Below are 21,017 nucleotides of genomic sequence, written 5' to 3'. Positions count from 1 at the left end.
AGAAGAAGGGTAAAATTTTTTTGTTTTTGTTTATAGTGCAAAAGATAATAGTGAGCTGAGGTGGTGGAACGGCGGAGGAGGGAGAAGGATTTGAGAATGGGGACGAATGCACAGAGCTAGATCCGTGGGAAGAAATGTAAGCATAGGTAGACAACCAAGGCTGTCAAGAGCAGGGGCGGATAGGGTTTTTTACAAAAAAAAAAAAAAAAAAAAAAGCTTCCCATTTCATTTGCATTGCTATGGGATGCAGTCAGGCCTTGGGTCCTCTTTGGGGAGGCCACGCCCAGTTATTAGTGTTGGCTTCACCGTTCCCCACACACAAACTCCCTGTGGCCTTTTGGTCCTGATGAAAACAAAGTTGCAAAGGGGGAGAAAGGGGACACTGGGAGCACCTCTATGTGCCTGCATCACACTGAACATTTAACATTAATTTTCATTTAATCCTCACAATACTAGAACACAAGCTCCAAGAAGGTACAGATATTTTTGTTTTGTTCACTGACATATCCCAAGCAACTAAGTCAGTGCTTAGAACAAGGTAGGCCCTCAACAAATATCTGATGAACGAATGAAGAGTCATTACCTTGTAAAACAGGTATTATTATCCCCATTTTAAAGATGAGAGGATGACTCAGAGAGGATAAGTAACTTAATTAAAGTCATACATATAATAAGGTTGAAATTAAAAATATTTAACAACTAGTACTGCACCAGCACTGGCCACTCAGAACAGATGCCAGCTGCTGGAGGAGCTGGGTTCTGCTTCAACCTTTCAGTTGTGTTAGAGGGTCCACGGGAGGGACCAGGACAGTGGAGGGTTCTGGGCAGGGAAAGGGAAGATCCAGACATATACTTGCTATCAGCCTTGATAGTAAGTGGTGCAATCAGGATTCAAACATGTACTTATCTGACTCTAAAGCCTTCTTTTTTTTTTTTTTTTTTTTGTGAGGAAGATCAGACCTGAGCTAACGTCCATGGTAATCCTCCTCCTTTTGCTGAGGAAGACCGGCTCTGAGCTAACATCTATTGCCAATCTTCCCCCTTTTTTTCTTCCCCAAAGCCCCAGTAGATAGTTGTATGTCATAGCTGCACATCCTTCTAGTTGCTGTATGTGGGACGCGGCCTCAGCATGGCTGGAGAAGTGGTGCGTCGGTGCGCGCCTGGGATCCGAACCCGGGCCGCCAGTAGCAGAGCAGGCACTTAACCGCTAAGCCACGGGGCCCACCCCTCTAAAGCCTTCTAAATGAAGTGGGAAACAATACCATCTGCTAAAAAAATGAGGAGAGCAGGGGATAACTGGAGGTTTTAATAGAGTAGGAAAACATTCAAAATAACTGCAACGGGAAATGGAATTAGAAATAAGTTAAAGATTGATAACTGAGCTCAATCTGTTGCCAGTCAATAAAAAAAAAAAAAACAGGATGATCCAACTAAAGTAGGGTAGAGGGAAAGGGGGAATAAAAGAAATACGAATAGGCAAAGCAAACTACAGTATGAGGATTTTCAATTCCAGGTAAATAATGTGGATATGTTTCAACAAGAAATGAAAAATCAGCACTGTCTCATGAGCAAGAAAGGATATGGTAAAAGCTGTACTGCATGAAAATGAGTTTGTACAACGTAGAGGTGAAGGGGAAGTGCCAGAAGCCAGGTGGGAGGGGTGGGTGGGAGAGAGCACTGTATATTTGGGTGTGATTCACAGAGATGGTACGCAAAGTATCCAGGGGTAAGAGTTCAAAGAACAGTGCACCCTCAGCTGTTAGCGACACCTACATTCTGGTCACCACCTCTCTGTGGCTATCATGGTTTTACTATAAAAAGTACTTAGTTATCTTGCCGGGTTTTTGTTTTTTTTTTTTTTTTTTAAGTTGAGACAAAAACGAGAAACGGCAGTTTGAATATAAGTGACATTTACCAAAGAAGGTTTTTGCTTTTTGTGGTTTTGTGTCAATAACTACCTATAATATCCTCAACCTTGGAGTCTCTGAGTTCATTAAGACACTTAAAATAAATCTTTGTATATATTTAACCAGCTTTTTTAAAAAAAAAATCCAGAACGACTGTAAAGGCAGGTTATTTTACTATGGACTGTGAGATTTCTGCACAAAAAAACAAGTTAGCCTATTTATTTATACACTAACAAAAATAAAAAGCAAGAAGTTGGTCACCTGCTGCTCCCTCCCCAGAAAGGCACACAGTGCCAACTGGCCAGGAACAACATTAATTCCTTCCACTCCCTCATGGTAACAGCTGTTCCCTTTCTCTTACAAGCTGGCAAAGGTCACAATCAGTAAGAAACTTCCCATGCGGGTTTCTATATGCAAATAGCAAGGGTGTGGGGAGAGACAGCTGATTTTTTTTTATTCTATTTTACTTTCTCCTGGGCACTTATCAGGAACCTATTTTGGGCTTCTCTGGTATTTGAAGCTATAACTACAATAATTTTTCAGCCAAAAAAACATTCTGTTTACATGAAATTGGAGTTGGGGATAATATAAGCACATTTTGAGGGAGGCAAAAAATTAAAGCAAAATTGTACAGTAACATTTACATCATTAATGGTTGCCTAATTAGAAATGCCTTATGCTAAGTGAAGAGGCCAGACTCAAAAGGCTACATACTGGCCGGCCCCATGGCTTAGTAGTTAAGTGCGTGCGCTCCGCTGCTGGCGGCCCGGGGTTCGGATCTCGGGTGCGCACCGACGCACTACTTCCCCGGCCATGCTGAGGCCGAGTCCCACATACAGCAACTAGAAGGATGTGCAACTATGACATACAACTATCTACTGGGGCTTTGGGGGGAAAAATAAACAAATAAAGTTTAAAAAAAAAAAGGCTACATACTGTATGATTCCATTTATATGACATTCCATTTACATGACATTATAGGATGTAGAACAGATGAGTGTTTGCCAGAGATGGAGGATGGTATGAGGAGCTGACTACAAAAGAGCAGCATGAGAGAATTTGGGGGGTAACAGACCAGTCCCGTATCTTGATTGTGTGGTGGTTACGTGACTCTAAATTCATAGAACTGTATAACAAAAGAATGAGTTTTACTATATATGAACTTTTTTAAAAACCTAAATATTGGTTTAAGCCTCATATCGCCTCTCATACTCCCCTCACCTGTTTCAAACCTCCTGCCATGCTCAACGCAATGACCCTGCCGCCTCCACCTAGCTAACACCTACTTGCCATTCTAGCTTCTATTCAGCTACTCATGGAATCTTTCCTTTCGTGTGGCAGGGTCCTGCATAGAGCTGGTGCTTTGTAGTCAGATATGCCTAGCTGGGTTTACTTGGTCATTTTCCCAGTTACTACTTGAGTGAGCATGGGCAAATTACTTACTTATCTGAGCTTGGTTTCCTCAGATGATAAATTCGAATAAATACTATTTACATACCTCTCAGAACTGTTGTAAACTAAGAGCCTAGTAATATGCCTAACACAGCACCTGACACATTAAAAGAGCTTAATAAATGCTTATTCCCTGATCTTTCTCCTTTGCCTACAACCCTCACAACCACTGCTCACTCTCTGAGTCCCCATGGACCTGATGTATACATAAATCTATCACAACACTTAATTCATGTATGATAGTTAAGTACATTATGCTAAATCTATACAATGAAATACCATGTATTTCCAAAATCAAAATAGTAAAATATATCACAAACTGTATACCTTTGCAGAAAGAAACAAGATATGAGAAGGCTCCTCTAGTAAAAAAGTAATTTTTAACTTGGAAAATCTATATGCACAGGAATATTTCATCAAATATTAACTACATGTATTTTACTTGTCTCTTTCTTCAAAGGCTTGTAATTAGCCAACAAATTTCAAAGACAATGTAGGATAGCGAATCAAGGGGAAGTTTCCTCTTTGAAGTACAGTTTCAACAGAGTTTATTTAATCTTTAAAGAAATTATGACCTGTAGGGTTTTATCTGGGTATCATTTAAACTTGTCAAACGAAGCCTCCTGTGTTCAGGTGAGAACACCTGGTTAAGTTATTTCTCTCTTTGAACCACCAATGAGACTTCCAGTCCTAGCAATCTCATCCACTAACTTCCCTTAATCAACGAAGTCTCCCTTATTGGTAGATGGGCAAGAGATGACTCCTCCCATTCAGCAGTTAAGGCCTATATTCCATAGAATAACAAGTGTGTGTTTACTATTATATTGGTTCTTGAATAAAGCTGGCAAACTCTAATGCCCTTATAAAAATTCTAGGGTAGTCATCCTCTAGAAAGGCAAATACACAAATGCCTCTTAAGAGGCTGTGTATGGTGATGGTTGGGAGTCGATTTTAAAACCTTTAAGGAGGGGCCGCCCCTGTAGCTTAGAGGTTAAGTGCACGCACTCCGCTACTGGAGGCCTGGGTTCAGATCCCGGGAGCGCACCGACGCACTGCTTGTCCAGCCATGCTGAGGCGGCGTCCCACACACAGCAACTAGAAGGATGTGTAACTATGACATACAACTATCTACTGGGGCTTTCGGGAGAAAAAGGGGAACAAAAAACAAAAAAACCTTTAAAGAGACTGCTTTAGCAACCGAAGTCGAAGAAAAGAAATCGAATTGACTTAGGGGCCAGCCCGGTGGCGCAAGCAGTTAAGTGCTTGCACTCCACTGCGGTGACCCGGGGTTCGCCAGTTCGGATCCTGGGTGTGCATCGATGCACTGCTTGTCAAGCCATGCTGTGGCAGCATCCCATATAAAGTAGAGGAAGATGGGCATGGATGTTAGCCCAGGGCCAGTCTTCCTCAGCAGAAAAAAAGAGGAGGATTGGCAGATGTTAGCTCAGGGCCGATCTTCGTCACAAAAAAAAAAAAAGAAATCAAATTGACTTAATTTCACCATCTTGCTACAAAATTAGTTATCTCAGTGCTCAAAATATGAGTAGAAAATAATTCAAGAATCAAAACGACAAATAAAAAATGTTAAATAAACAGCCAAATAAAATACAGACCTGAGACCTCAACTGCTTTTAACAGTTCACATGCCCCCCAAATAAAAAATGTATTGTGCATTTTAAATCTTTAAAGTATTTATGTGGATCTATCACATCTAGTCTGAAATTATGCCAAATGGCAAGGGTCCAGAAACTAAAGTAAAGTTATACTAAGGTGTGTCTCAGAACAAAAACATAAAAACTCTTACTTTGGCAGGAAGTCACCAAAGTGGCGTATCTAAATTAGTAAGCTTTGTTTAAAACACACACACTTTTTTTTAAAGGCACACAAGCCAAAAAAAGTTTGGTAAAATTCTTTTTTTAATGGTTATGATTATTGCAGTGCAAATCATATATCCGTTTTCCCAAAAATGTGTGTTTGTACCACTCAAGTTATTTTATACAGAAGATAAGTTGAAAAAGGAAGGACTCCCACAAATTATTCCTTTAAGGCTAAGGGCAAACATACAATGCTGAAACTACACAATAAACAGCAGCTACCCTGGAAAGCAAGAAAAAAAGATGGGCAGACATTAGTTTGTTGAGTGCCTACTAAGTACCAGGAGCTTTATTATTCTCATTTATTCCTAACAAATCTGTGAAGTGGACAATATTTTCTCCATTATGCAAGTGAAGAAACTGAAGCTCTGCAAGACTAAATAACCAGCTGTGTGACCTGAAGCAAGAATATATAGCAAAGCAGAATTTGAGACCAATCTACCAAGCTCCAAATCCCAAATTCCACCATACTTGGTAACAGTTACTTCGGAAAATAACAGTATCAAGTAATCCATTGTTCTCAGCAAAGAGGGTTCTGTTAAATAGGAGTTTACCTATTCCTATACCATTGATTTAAAAATGGTATTCCTCTACCTGGCAAGATCATTCTTCCCTCATCCAGCACATCATAGGAAACTATGACAACCTATTATCCCAGCCTATTAGTGTTTCAGCTGATATCCCTAACTGAGTTTCTTCCCATTTTCAGAAATGATCCTGCTGGCCTGTGCTTGGAATCTTCTCAAGAAGGCCCATGAGGTACATTTATTTATTCAGCCAATATTTGGATGTCTTCTCCCTTAAGCTGCTACCTTCTTCCTTCTCAGTCCAACTTTTTAAAATAATTACCAATACCCACAATTTCCATTTCTTCACCAACTACCCACTTCTCAGTCGACTCCAATTTAGAAATGGCTTTACATAAGGTTATCAATGACCTTTGCATAACTAAACACAATGGACACTTTCCAGACAGTATCTTACTTGACTTTTCAGGAGAATGTGGACATTGTTACCACTCTCTCCTTGAGAGGCACTCTCTTCACTTGGTTTTCCAAAAACAGTCTTCTGGTTTTTAAAGTGTTCCCTCTCAGTCTTGGTGTTCTTCCCCTTTTCCAACCAATTGAAATGTTGGTGTTTCTCAAAGCTCAGTCCTAAACTTCGTTCCTACTGACTTTGAAACTTCTTCCTAAGATTTCATCAATTCTCATGACTTCAATAACCACAAATATGCCAATGACTCCATAAAGTCAGACCACTCCTCTGAGTTGCAGACCCATTTATCCAAACAAGGATTTGATACATCCACCTGGAAACTTCAAAGGCACCTTAAACATAACATGTTCAAAACCAAACCCACTATCTCCTCTCCATCCTCCTTTCTATCTTAAATCAGGTTCTCTCCTGTGCTCCCCCAGCTCAGTAACTGGCAGGAACCAATATCCATCCAATTATACAAGCCAGAACTTTCAGAACTATCCTTGATATTTCTGACTCCCCACATTCAACATGTCACCAAAACTTTTTTTACTTTTACTTCCCAGATATCTCTCAAATCCATCAACTTTTCTCCACCACCATCTCTTTAGTCTTACCACCATTATCTCATTATCTCATTTGGACCATTTCAACAGCCTCCCAACTGATCTCCCTAAATCCCTTCTTTTCTAGCTCTAATCTATTATTCTACCCTGCAGCCAAAGTCATCATTTTATTTATTTTTTTTGTGAGGAAGATCAGCCCTGAGCTAACATCCATGCCAATCTTCCTCTTTTTGCTGAGGAAGACTGGCCCTGGGCTAACATCTGTGCCCATCTTCCTCCACTTTATATGGGACGCTGCCACAGCGCGGCCTGACAAGCAGTGCCTTGGGGCACTGCCAGGATCCGAACCCCGGCCGCCAGTAGCAGAGCACGCACATTTAACTGCTACGCCACAGGGCTGGCCCCGAAAGTCATCATTTTAAAAAGCTACCCCATTTTCCTTATTCAAAACCCTTTTTAGAAACTCTCATAGCACACTTAACTCTCCTTCTTAGCACTTATTGGTTCATTTTTATATTTACTTGTGTGGGCCGGCCCCGTGGCTTGGCTGTTAAGTGTGCGTGTTCCGCTGCTGGCGGCCCGGGTTCGGATCCCGGGCGCGCACCGAGGCACCGCTTCTCCGGCCATGCTGAGGCTGCGTCCCACATGCAGCAACTAGAAGGATGTGCAGGTATGACATAGAACAATCCACTGGGGCTTTGGGGGGGAAATAAATAAATAAATAAAATCTTTATATTTACTTGTGTGATTATATGCATCTCCACTGCCTAAGACAGACCCTGGCACACAATATATGAGGAACTAATATTTGTGGAATAAACAAATGCCTACTATGCAGCACATACTGGGCCATATGCCAAGGAGAATATACAGAGGAAGACTCAGCCCTTTTCAGATAAAGTAATTGAAGTTGTGAACTCGAGTGATTTACCCTAATGGTAGATGATAGAACTAGGATTCAGACTCAGACTCGTATGTTTCCAGTGTCCCTATTCTTAACTTTTATGCATCCCATGCATACAAAAAAAAAAAAAAAATTCTGTAAAACTTCTATACCTTAGTAAAAATAAATGGAAATTTATTTCATATCTTGATAAAATACAAAATATTTTAATAAAGTTCTGTTGAAATTGCAAGGTAAGACTTGCCCTACATTCTAACCTCTTTAAAATGGTACAACAGTCCATTTACCACTTATTTTGGGGATATGATGCTAACCCACTCAAAAAGTACCCATTCTCACCCTTTATTAAAGAAAATACTTTATGTCTTTATCTCCTATAACATAAACACCTTCTCCTGAATTATATTCAGATAATTCAGAAAACATGTCTATGGCTAGCCCCTATATGAACTATACATTTCTTCCACAATTCTATTTGATACATCTGACAATTCAAAATTCCAAACTACTCTGCTTTTATTACAACTTTAACTTACAAAATATTCGACCAAGTTACGCTGTCTCCCAATCTCAATATTTCATTCTTTATGAAAATTCTGAAGACATGAAATAAGGGAAGCTACCACAAATTTTTTCCAGCGATCTGCCTTTTTTACCTAGTAAATCCTAAATTTAGGTTAAATTAATTGACCAACCTAAAGGACAAATTCCTTACTTCAAGAAATTTAAATCACTATAGATGTGACACTTAGATCTATCTCGCTGAAAGTCAGAATCTCCACCACAACCTCTTTACTGGGCAGCAATCGCAGGCCCCATGAAGTACATCCTCTTAATTAATCCCATTGTCCTTCTTCCTCTCAAAGAAGCTTCATCCTCTCCTGAACTCCTCGTAGAAGGCAAAAACAGACCATCCAGCAATATTTACTTCTTCCATTTTTTATTTTCCTTTTCCTCACTCTTCTCTTTGCCTCCCTTTTTATCAGAAGACATTTATTTAGCCTAAGTCTACATCAGGGCCTCTGGGCTATAGAGGCTCACTTGAGTTTAAAATTTGAGGCATGACTATTGAATAGTTCAATGCTTTTAAATGTAAGTTTCAAATTATTAGCAAATAAAAGATAAGGCTCTTAAATAGGATTCAATTTTGTCAAGATTGTCTTACAACTTTGGCCATGGTATTTTAATTCTGGTGCATATATTTCTAATTGGTGTTGGGTTTCCATGGCTATAGGGCAGATGACATTCCTTAACTGTTCAACGATATCTATATCCCAGTGCCGTACATAGTAATAAATCATTCTGCCAGCTACAGCTACACAGTAACATTGAGGTCTCACCATTCCAATCATTAATTAGCTAACAAATGAACTGCAAGACTAGTACTAAGGAAAATAGAAACACAATCTTAGATAATGTAATTATTCTATTTTAAAGAAGATCTCTCTCCTATTTATTATTCTGCAGGTCACTGGAATAGAATAAAGAGCAGATTCAGTGTTAGAAGAGATCCCCCCGGTGTGTCATATCTTTGCCAAAAGAATTTGACAGACTTCGCTGAAGACAAACTTCTGTTGATAGAGATGACAATCTCCTGATATTCAGCAGACTAAGTTACAATTGTGGTTCCTTTTCTTTTGTTTTTGTTTTTCTTTTAATTAAATGATAGGTGAACATTAATCTTTATCTTTTTTAAAACTGAAAATCTCCCTTCACTGAAATTTCAGTGAGTCTGACCAAATTATATTTTGTTTTGGCTTCTCAAGGTAGCATATGTCACCATTTCTCACAGAATGACTGACAAAAATAATGAACTAGTCGCAAGGTTTCATGAGTCACTTGCTCACTGATAAAGTCGTGTACCTATGTATGGCAAAAGAAGAAACTCAAGCAGTGGGCCTACGTTATTCTGTATCAGGGCCCATTTTTCCTATATCACTACTTCCTAAACACTTCAATCAGTCTTCAGCTTCTTCCTATTTTCTGCTGACAACATTCACCTCATTCTTGGCCAGGCTAGATTTATAATTCATCTCCTACAGGTCTGCTGCAGTTGCTCAAAACATCTCCTTGTATACGAGGTGCCCTTTGTCTTCCTACCCTGAGTCCACTGCTTTCAACTGCTGCAATATATCCTGCAGCAACTGACTCTCCTTAATAAGCAAAGTTTGCTTACCACTGTGATCCTGAGAGACAGACAAGGCAAACATTATTCTCATCATAATTTACATATGAGTAAATGAAGCAACTCATGTGATCTTGCCCATGTGACCAGAAAGAACAGCAGAACCAAGATCAGAATTTGACTTCCAAGGCAATTGTTTTTCACTATTAGATCACACTTTGAACCCTTTAAATAAAGTTATATAAACAAATTGCCACTCACTGAAAAATCATCCACAACGTCAAATCCTAAGCAAGGGGCAAAGACTATCCAACACCTTACCTTCATAAAAGGTAATTTACTTATTTATTATTAAATCTGGTTAGTAATTAGACTACATTCAATGGCAGCACTTAGAATCTCACTCACATTGTGAGACAAAGTTAGTATTAATGTAGATATCCAACAGTAGTTACAAAGTTGAGTATTACCCATAACCTGCTTAACAAGTTTTGATAACATCACAGTTTAAGAAACCTTTTCTCCAACTGGGCCACTGGGTCAGACACAGACACTATCTGGAAAGGAGCACATTTAAAATTCCTTTCTCTTATCCATGCCATTTGAAAAAAAGTAAAACACAACAAATGTCACTTGCTTCTGCTACACTGCATAACTATGGTAGGTATATTTTCCAAATCAAATTGGGATATCATTTGAAAAAGTGTGTTTCTTTTAAAAATAGTTTTTTAAGGAAAAATAAAAGCATGAATTTGAATTATACTTAGTCATATATTTAACAAACTGCCTCTATGAAGTAGACTATTACCTAAAATTAGGATTATCCCAGAACACTGCAGACAGGTGTGATCACTATATATACATCTATTTCATAAACTCTATGGAAAGAAGAAAGGACAAATTCTTATTGATCAAAAGAAGTTATGATGAGAACTGGTTGTGTTTAGCTCCTTCAACCTACACTGCAAGTTAGCTCTTGACCAGTTTATATTCAAGAAATAAAATCTTCATGTTTTAGGAGCTGAGTACCAAGAGAAGTTATGACTATTCAAACCATGCCATTCCCAACTCACACACATCTTTGGTCATTCCTATTTATAGTTTGCTGTTCTCTCTCCAATCATGAACATTCATTTGGGCACCCTGCATAAGAGCTGTGGGACTATTGCTCACCTAGAAGTAAAATTAGAAGATCTGAGTGAGGCATCTAATTACAGAAAGAAATATGTTAGAAGTAATAAAAACATTTCCCATTGTGATCTGGGCACTAAAAAGTGAAATACAAACCAGGTTCAAATTTCAATACTATTTAAACTGAAGCTAGAACTACACCAAATAATGTTCCAAAAGAAAAGTCACCAGCATGTGAGATCAAATTTAAATAAGACTGGGTCAGTGGTACCAAATTGGTTTATTAGCTTAATAATGATAATGATAACAACTGCAGCACAAGCCAGGACTATGCTAAACACCTCACATACATTGTCTCATTCATTATCTCATCTAATGTCACAGCACTATGAGGGAGGCACTATTAGCATCATCTTTTTCCTCATTAGATGAGGAAATTTCATAGAGAGTTGAAGTGACCTGCCCAATGTCATACAGTTAGTAATAGATGGAGCTAGAATTCAAATCCGGAAGAATGGCTGACTCAAGTATATTGCCTATTCATTCACGTAACTAAGATCTGAATGCTAACCATGTACCACACTCTTTCTAACCACCCTCATTACAGTGTTTTCATCCAATAATATAGATGGATTCTGAACTATCTATAGGAATTATTTCCAGAATTTATCACTAGCCAAAAGTAATGTTCCCAAAGATTTACACTATCTCTGCTGGAAAGTAAAAGCAATGGTCTCAGGAGAAATTCTTTTGAAATATAGATAGACTTCATTAAACTATCTACCTATCTCCCCTTATAAGGCTCTCCATACCTCTTGAGAATGGAGACCCTGTCTCACTCTTAATAACCTCTGTGCTAGGACATATCAGGCACTGAACTTACCATACAGTATTGTCATTGTTTCTTATGAGTGTGTCTTCTACAGTAAGCAAGAAGCTATTTGAGATCCATGGGTTTTGTTTTATTTTTCCACCCATTTTTGTATCCCCAGTGCTAGGGCATAAAATGAGGCTAACACCTCACAGAGTTTTGTGATGACTACATGAGTTTATGTAAGACATTTACCTAAGGCTCATTTAGGCATTCAATAAATAATGGTTTTCTTCTCTTCTCCTCATTTACCTCTCGAGCACCTAGGCAGCCAACCCATCTCTCTTACTGCTGACGTAAATGAGCCAAAAGGCAAGGCAGAACCTGGCTTAACAAGCTGCCAATTAACTCAAGAGCTCATCCGCTACACATTTCCTATATGTCATTTTCCTGGGCACCCCACCCTGAAAAAGATTCAGGAAACATTTCCAAGCAGTGACAACTGAGAACTAAACCAACTATATCTGCTGGAATGAGTTACCTAAGGTGACTGTGACCTCTATACACATGACTCACATGAAACAATGTGAAGGACAAAGGTCTTCCCTCCCTGTGTAGGAATGCCTACAACAACGATGCTATTTGAAGAAAAACTATTGTGGGTGTATTACTGGACAGGGGCAAATTAGTTACATCTTCTAGTATGATATACCCTCCTGGAAAATTCTTAGTAGTTATTAGGAGTTTGAGTTATGAAAAATTAAAGTGCAGGGGGTCAGCCCAGGTGGCACAAGCGGTTAAGTGCGCATGCTCCGCTGTGGCAGCCCAGGGTTCGCCGGTTCGGATCCCAGGCGCGCACCAACGCACTGCCTGGCAAGCCATGCTGTGACAGCGTCCCATATAAAGTGCAGGAAGATGGACACGGCTGTTAGCCCAGGGCCAGTCTTCCTCAGCAAAAAAAGAGGAGGATTGGCAGATGTTAGCACAGGGCTGATCTTCCTCACACACACACACACACAAAAAATTAAAGTGCCTTCTTTAGACAGCAGACACATACTCAAAATATGGTAAGCAGAAATTGACTCTGAAGCTATATCACATAGAATTAAGGAGGTGATAAAACATTTAGGCCACCTAAAATAATCATTGCTTTTATAGCCAATTAGTTCTCCCAATCCCTTCTTCCTCACCCTCTCCATTTATTACCTCCTTTCCCAAATCTGGACCAGTCAACCTGCATTCAAAAGTTATAATCCTCAGGGCTGGCCCAATGGCGTTGTGGTTAAGTTCACACACTCCGCTTCAGCAGCCTAGGGTTCACGGATTTGGATCCCGGACAAAGACCTACACACTGGTCATCAAGCCATGCTGTGGTGGCGTCCCACATACAAAATGGAGGAAGATGGCACGGATGTTAGCTCATGGCCAATCTTCCTCACCAAAAGAAAAATCATAATTCAGGTTAACATATATCAAAATAAATATCTGCTTGAAAAACAAGGGTAAGAGGGAGGGGGATTCAGAGAGAAATTACAACAGTTTTTCTGGTCTGCTTAATTGCAGAGAGGAATTCAAATAATAAAATTCACACAAATGAGGATGTACAATTAAGGTCATTCAAAAATTTTAGGAATATTAAGTCTACCTTTTACATGGGGAGTGAACAATTCTAAGACCTTGGCAATAAAAATAGTGAAAGTGACTAGAGTAGAGCTAATTCCATTTTCTTGATTAAGTTGAAATTCAGGACTTACCACTGTATAAAGTAACAGTTTTTCCATTTGTTTAATTACATTTTACCACAGACCTATACAGATCAATTTCCACCATAGCTGGGATTACCACCACTTGGAGATTATATATGTGGTTTTTACACATGACTGATAAAATACTATTTCAAGATGCTCTGTAAGCATCAAAGACATTCCATGAGTTCTCAAGGGAAACATTTTGAAGTGTGTTAGTGTTTTTGTCCCTAATACAAAACTATTTGATGTTATTTCTACTAAAATAATTATTATAGTTGGTAGGATTATAGAGGATTAATTTTGACAAACATATCATGCATATGAAGTACAAAGCACTGCTCTAACCCTTTTACATACTGACTCATTTAAGCCTCACAACAACCATATGAGGTAGGTACTTTTATCATTATACAGCTGAGGAAACAGAGGCACCAAGAGGAAACTTGCCCAAGGTCACACAGCTAGTAAATGGAGGAGCTGGAATATGAACCTGGGCAGTCTGGAGCCAGAGTCCATCACTAGGCTATGCTCTCTCTCTAATGCTTTAAAGAAAAACTTATAGCTTATAAAGAACAAGTCAATCCCAATGTTACACTAGTTTCAGTTAAGTAAAAAACAACTCTGAGGGCCGGCCCCGTGGCTTGGCGGTTAAGTGCGCGCACTCCGCTGCTGGCGGCCCGGGTTCGGATCCCGGGCGAGCACCGACGCGCCGCTTCTCCGGCCATGCTGAGGCCGTGTCCCACATACAGCAACTAGAATGGATGTGCAACTACGACATACAACTATCCACCGGGGCTTTGGGGGAAAAATAAATAAATAAAATCTTTAAAAAAAAAAAAAAAACAACTCTGAGCCATCTGGGCTTTAAATCTAGATAGAAAGAAGGTTGAAGGGAAGAAGGGAAGCAGGAGGAAGGGGGGAGAAATGTAGTAAAAATGAAAAATTAGGTAAATAGCGAAAAAAGAGGGACAGAAGGAAAGAAGAAAGCTACTTGTAACCACTGTTCATAGTATCTGAATGGTGAATGCTTTTTTGAAAAGAAAATAAGAAAAGAGAGACAAGACAGTGTCCCTATAATCCCTAACTAGCTTATTACATAGACTGTATATCTCCATCCCAAATGCTGAATTAAGACACCTAAATTAGGAGGAAGCAGATAATTAACATTCCAAATTCCTTTCCATAAAACTGAAGCTACATGTTAACTGATTCACTTAAAATCTGGGAGTTAAGTGACTTTCTGCAAACTTCTCTCTTTCTTAGTAGGGTAAAAAGTTACAACTTAAACTTCAATTTCTTATCCAAAAGAATCAGGATAATTCCCCAAGCTAAGTAACACATAGGAAACTTGGGTAGAGTTCAGCCAAAAATGACTAAACAAGAAAGAAAATAATAAAGATTCATAACATATCCATGAGTTTCCAAAAGTATGTAATTCAAAGAGACTGTAAAGGAAGAATTTACATTGCATAAAATCTAGAGAGGGGAACATTGTCGGAACATTTCCACAATCTATTCCAAGCAAGGTAATTTAAGTTAAAACTCAACTGTATAAAACCAACTAGAGCCAAATAGTAGCAGTTTCCTCCAGGCCTCTGCTTTTGTTCTAAACGGGCCATTTAAAGGTAGAAAAAGCCTTGCAACAAGACTCCAGTCTGACCCCAAAATATGCCAGATTGACAAACTTTTGTTCATTTTTTGAGATTCCTTCCCTCTCTCTTTGGCTGGGAGGAAAGAGAAAAGTTATATAAAACAGAGAAATAAACCCAGTAAACTTTCGTCAGAAGCAAAAAGTTTACTTAATAGAACTTGTAAGTTGAAATGGCAAGTGATTAGAATAAGCACTATGTCTTATTTGTTTATTTACTGACTTATTTATTATTTATATCTTTGGTACCTAACACAATGCCTAGTACCTACTAGATAGTAAACAAATACATACTCAATAATGAGTGAATGAACAAATAAATGTTAGGAGAAAAGGGAAGGCACAAAATGCTGGAGACTATTTAGGAAGTGAGAATCCTCCACTAAATATTTGATTTTTTTTTTCTTTGAGAAAGGGACCACTCCTTAGCAGTAACACTTAAGGGGCAGAATGATGTCAGTATTATGGTGATGACCTATGGCATCAGTATTTGAGATAAATACTGGAGAAGAGTAAGTAACGGGGATTCCACAACCACCTAGTATTGGCTGCCAATGTCCTTTTGCTGCCAGATTTCACTCTAAATCTATTGACTTTGATTTGGCATAATGGCGATACCACACTTGGAGCACGCTAAAGAAACCATGACCCCTCCCTTCCAAAAAAGCCAATGTTTGGGCCCCTGTGCTCCTGTCTTCACCTGGTATTATGGGCAGTTATAACTGGTGTCAAGTGCAGAAAGGGAAGCTACCTCAGATCTGTTTGGGGCATATATTATCAGCAGGGTTCCAGCAAAAAAACAGCACACTCAAATAAGATATTCAAGAGAATTTAAAGACGGAACAATCTTCAAAAGTACAGGCAGGGTTTAGGGAAAGCAGCAAGGGATGGTGGCATACTCCCAGGCCAGCAACATCAGGAAGCCATAATCATTTCTAGGCCTACAGGGGCAAGTAAAGGGTTACCAGAACTCAGAAAGACCTGCAACTGTAGCAGGCTTACAGAGAGGGCCATTGAACAGAAGCAGGGACCTACTCAAAAAACAGAATAGCTCTGGCAACACAATCCACCAGCAGGGAACTGGCTCTTCCAGGCCTCCTACAGACGTCCCATTGGCCAAAGTCAACCAAAAACCAAAAGCAAGAGCTCAGTCGACACAGTCCATAGAAGTCGCTTCTTAGCACAGAGCAGGGTGGAGAAAAGATCTGGAGGAGCAAAAGGAGAAAATGCAGCACGGAAAGGTATTCTAAATGGCTACCACCCAGCAAAATACAGGCACATAAAAAGGTTTTGCCAGTTCCAGCTAATTCTTCTAGGTATCATGGGACTGCCTGTAAAAGAGTCACAAAAATAGGTACTTACTTGGGTTCCATATCAAGTAGGGGAAGAAAAAAAAAGATTCTAAGAGTAATTCCAGGTAACTTTTGTCATTTCTGCATCTCTAAGAGTAAACAGACAACGCAAATATCTATAATTATCAGATCCAAGACAACTCCCTTCTTTGTACTCAAAGGGCACCTATTCCATACCTCCATTATTACACTTATCATGATGTATTGTAACCTCTTGTTTATATGTTTCTCCCTCATTCGACTCTGAGCTCCTTTAGGGCAGGGATTATCTTATTCATCTTTGTATCCCTAGCACCTAACATAGACCTGGCATAGAGTTAGCCTTCAATTAAAGTGCACTGAATCAACTGGTAGACTGACTGTCCATTAATTCACAGCCTAATGCCATGGTGCATAAAATCTGGAATGACCCTCAGCAATTCAACACTAACAAGTTTCATTCAAGACACGGTTTAACACATTGGGCAAAAACATAGCTACTTTCATACCAGTCCACTATCATTCTTTGTAGAGCAGCTTTTCTTGTGTGCTCAGATGATGTTTATAGCTTTTTCTACAATCATAGACTCATCATCAAAAGAGCCAGAGAAAGATGGGAAGACTATGCCATCTTCAGAAAGGAATCAAATACACATCCTCCCACAAAATTCTCACTCTTTTTCCAAGAATTTACCAGCTCCACTGAAGGAACTAATAATTTGGATGTACTATATAGAGGAATTCACAGTTCACAGTGATGATAGTGTTGACTTAGGGTAGAAATGCTCACACGCACATGCACGCACACATGCAGGACATGTTTAATGATCACTTCAACAGACAACACCTTGGTAAAATTATGAAGTAGCCATGTAATACAATCACGTAACATCGTCATACTGAAATGGATATACTGTATGATGTTGGGGTGGTCATTAACAGAACCTGGAACATATTCACATTGTAATTATGAATCACTTTCACATAACCCTGTATTTATGAAGTGCTTAATCATCCTTTTGTTGGGATAGTCAACTCTTACCCGTAGATTCTCCAAAGAAAAAGAAAAAAGTTAATGCCAAGTTGATAACCCTCTTCAAGCTATGATGATTTTACGCTGCCAATCTCCTGCCGTCAGTAAGGTGAATAAAAACCAAATTTAAAATGACTCAGATTCTACTAGAAAGGTGAGTTTGCTATAAAAATATATTGTCTTCCAAAACTCAGTATGAAAAAGTTTTGTATCTCTTGTACCACTGTTCTCTTTCATTGCTGTTTGTAACGGAGAGTTGATCTTGTTAAATCTAATGTCATCTTATATACCAAATTAAAATAAGTCAGTACTTCATTTTCTATTTAGGAAAAGGGAATTTGGGGCTTATCTTGACAATACACTGAATTACTTCAAAAGAAATTCTAGTAATACAAAAACAGATAAAATGTGTTTCAAATAGATCAGGTATCTTTTCCTAAAACACACTTAATGCATAAGTCCCCAAAACAAGCTTTTTCCTAAACCATCAAAGACATTTAAAATTGTAAACACAATTTTATCTTTTTGAGAGCCATCATAAATCTTGCAACTGTCAGATCAATGTAGCAATGACATTACTTTTACCTCTACAGGACAATTACGTGATGTTTCCATTATGTTGAACATATAGACTACCAGAACCTGTAATTTATAAAATCATACTACATATAGGTTCCTCCATTATATATGAATAAAAAACAAAAAACCGTAGATCTACCATATGGCTGTGTTTAATTACATTAGCTTCAGCCACCTCAGAGCAGTATTATGTTTCATCCGTCCTAGTACAGTGCTCGGCCCAAAGAAAAAACATGTTTGTTTTATAAATTAATAACTCCCACAAGGTAGGAAAAGGGGAAGCTGATATATAATTCTGACAGTACAAAATATGTGGCAATGACAGGGTAATATCCAATACATTAGAATTATCAAAATTACTTCTGACCAAACATTTTCCTCTCCCTTCACTAAAATATAAATGAAGTTTAACCAGGCTCCACTGACACTGAGCACAGGTTAAAACACATTTTAAAATTTAACATCTTTACAAAAGGTAAACTTTTCACTGCAAATAAATTTGAATATATTTTAACGTAATTATTAATATGCCCTGACATCTGAAAGGATTACTTGTGTTTCTATAAAATAGTGTTCCAAAATTGTGTTTCCCTTTCCTAAACTTAATTCCTAAAATTCACTGTGGAGCTCTACAAGAAGTGTCTTGGTAAACAATAAAGATATTTCATAAATAAAAAAAGATTTTTCCTCAAAAAAAACCAGTAACACATTTTATAAGAATTCAGCAAGATTGCAAGCACCTAAATGGTCAGGTTTAAGGCAGGAAAGTGAAATACTGGATTAAAACCTGGGGAATGTCCTATCACTGAAAAGCCATTATTCAGACCTGCATCTAGGATGCTAAAATCACAGCTGTCCAACCCTGGCAACTTGCCAATACCATTACTTTGCTACTTAAACATAAGTAGCACTACCCAAACCCCGAGCTGGTCTTGTTGGGGTTTTTTTCCCGTAACCTTTAAATAGTTAACAACATACTGCCTTACACAATACATATAAAAAACATGACAGAGCCTCCTTCCAACGCCTATCCCTTATTCAGACGACTTCACTCTTTTCTCGTCAAAAGAAAGGAGCAACTGGCAACCAGAAGCCCCAGAACTGAACTCTTCCATCAGGAAGAAAACGCCAAATCTGCTGCAACCAAAGAATGTCTAGTCCTTCTTGCGGGCTGTCACAGGAGATGGAAAGCTACACCATGGCAAGGTCTGTGCAGAGAAGGAAACGGCAGGTCTCGGGCACTCCCCCCAACCCCCAAAAAGGCAAGCTGCTTCTGATTCTGACATACAGGCAGAAACCTGGCACCCTCACATCCACGTACAACCCGACAATTTACAATCTGGTTAACACCTTCTAATTAGGAACGTTCTAGCCTTTTATAGACAAAAAATTAAACTGCTTCCCACAAATAAGATAAACTAGGTACTGGAGCCTGTCACTGAGAAGCCCCAGCGCATCAGACCTCCAGTTTCGCTGCTGACCCTGATAAGCCAGTGACCAGGCTTCTCGACAGCAGAGAGAGGAGGAGCCCACCTCGCTCTGCTGGGAGTGGAGCGGGAAAGAGAGGACAGGAGCAAGGGACCGAGCGCAGAGGCGTGAACAGCATCCAAGCAGGGCTGGGCTCAGCGCACCGGCGGGCGACAGACAGACAGCGGCGGCCGCGCGGGAGCCGGGGTGCAGGCTGCAAAGCGGGGTCCCCGAGCTGCGGAAGCCGCCCTCCGCGTCTCGCCCGGCAAAGGCGCGCACGTCAGGCACACAGCCCCCACGCCGGGCCGCGGCTCTCCGCGAGCCCCTCCCAGAGGACACACGCCCGCACCTACGGGGCACCCACCCCGGGCTCGCGCGCACACGCCCCTCGGGCGGGCGGCGCGTACGTACCCAGCAACACGCAGAGCACATCGAGGGCCACGTACGGGAGCCGAGTCTTGTCAAACATGGTCACGGCGCGGGCGGCCCGGCGCGGGCGGCAGACGAGGCACCCGATTCACGAGACCGGCCCCGAGCTACGGCTCCTCCCAGTCGGGGGAGAGCAGCCGAAGGCGGACTGGCACCGGGCGGCGCCCTGACGGCCGGCAATGGCGCCCAGGACCCCTCGCCTCGCAGCTCCCGCAACTACTCGGTCGGGGCCGAGAAGCTCGCGTGCCAGCCCGCTGCTCCGGGGCCTCAGGCCCTCCCCAGTTGGCCTCGGCTCGCCCCGGCTGTTCGCTGTCCGGATCCCGGCGCCCTCTCCACAGGCGGGGCGTCCGGACTCGTGCTTTAAGGATGGGGACCGGTAAGGGAGGAGGAACGCGGGCCCAGCCCCTCCCGCCGGGCAGCGCAGGACCGGCCAGCGTTACGGCCTCGCGGGCTGAGGGAGCGAGCCAGAGCCTGGGCTGCCAGTGAGGGGGTGGCGGGGCGGGGTCGGGGAACCCCAGGCCGGAACGCGCCAGCCAATCAGCGCCGCCGGCCCCGCCCCGCCCGACCTGTAGAGCCCGCCCCCGAATGGGACGCGCGGCGGCCGGGCGGAGCGTGGGGGAACCTCCTGTGAGGTGCAAGGGCCGTGTCTCCCACCGGCAGTGCTCCGGTAGTCTCCGAACGCGGCTTTGTCTGCCTCCGCTACCGGCCGTTGCTGCCTCAGGGGGAAAGCTAGGCCCCCGACCCGGCATCCTAGCGCGTCGGTTGCTTGCCAGCAATCGTGGGGATTGGGTAATAAAGAGGTCCTGGGTAGGCAGTGACAAAGACTCTCTCCTTGTCCAAGCTTGAGTTAGGTTCCTCTGAGCCCTCTTCTCGCCTAGGCCTCCACGTAAGCCTTCAAATCTGGCCTGGCTGAGCTCAGTATTAGCGTGAATCCTGCTAAATCATCCCCCCCCCCAGCCTTGATATCTGATTACCTTTGATACGTGATCAAATTCCCTTATCTTCCACCTTTGCTATATAAGTCCTTGGCCTGC

The 21,017-nt window shown here is 41.0% G+C and overlaps 1 protein-coding gene across 4 annotated transcripts in view; it reads right to left on the bottom strand.

Moving 5' to 3' along the window:
• The window catches only part of PLPP1 (phospholipid phosphatase 1), a 96,407-nt gene extending 76,372 nt beyond the window's left edge, over positions 1 to 20,035 (bottom strand). For 2 of the 4 annotated variants that reach the window (XM_058564083.1, XM_058564084.1), the window contains exon 1: positions 19,966 to 20,035. In XM_058564083.1, the coding sequence (XP_058420066.1) occupies positions 19,966 to 20,023 (58 nt within the window). In that variant the 5' untranslated portion in view covers positions 20,024 to 20,035. The remainder of the gene's footprint in view (positions 1 to 19,965) is intronic. The other 2 variants (XM_058564080.1, XM_058564081.1) reach the window with 1 other exon arrangement.
• Positions 20,036 to 21,017: the final 982 nt, after the last annotated feature.

The sequence above is a fragment of the Diceros bicornis genome, chromosome 20 (assembly GCF_020826845.1).
Source record: "Diceros bicornis minor isolate mBicDic1 chromosome 20, mDicBic1.mat.cur, whole genome shotgun sequence".
Taxonomy (NCBI): Eukaryota; Metazoa; Chordata; class Mammalia; order Perissodactyla; family Rhinocerotidae; genus Diceros; species Diceros bicornis.
Note: the sequence above shows the minus strand (reverse complement) of the source record. Positions and strands in the feature narration are given on the sequence as shown.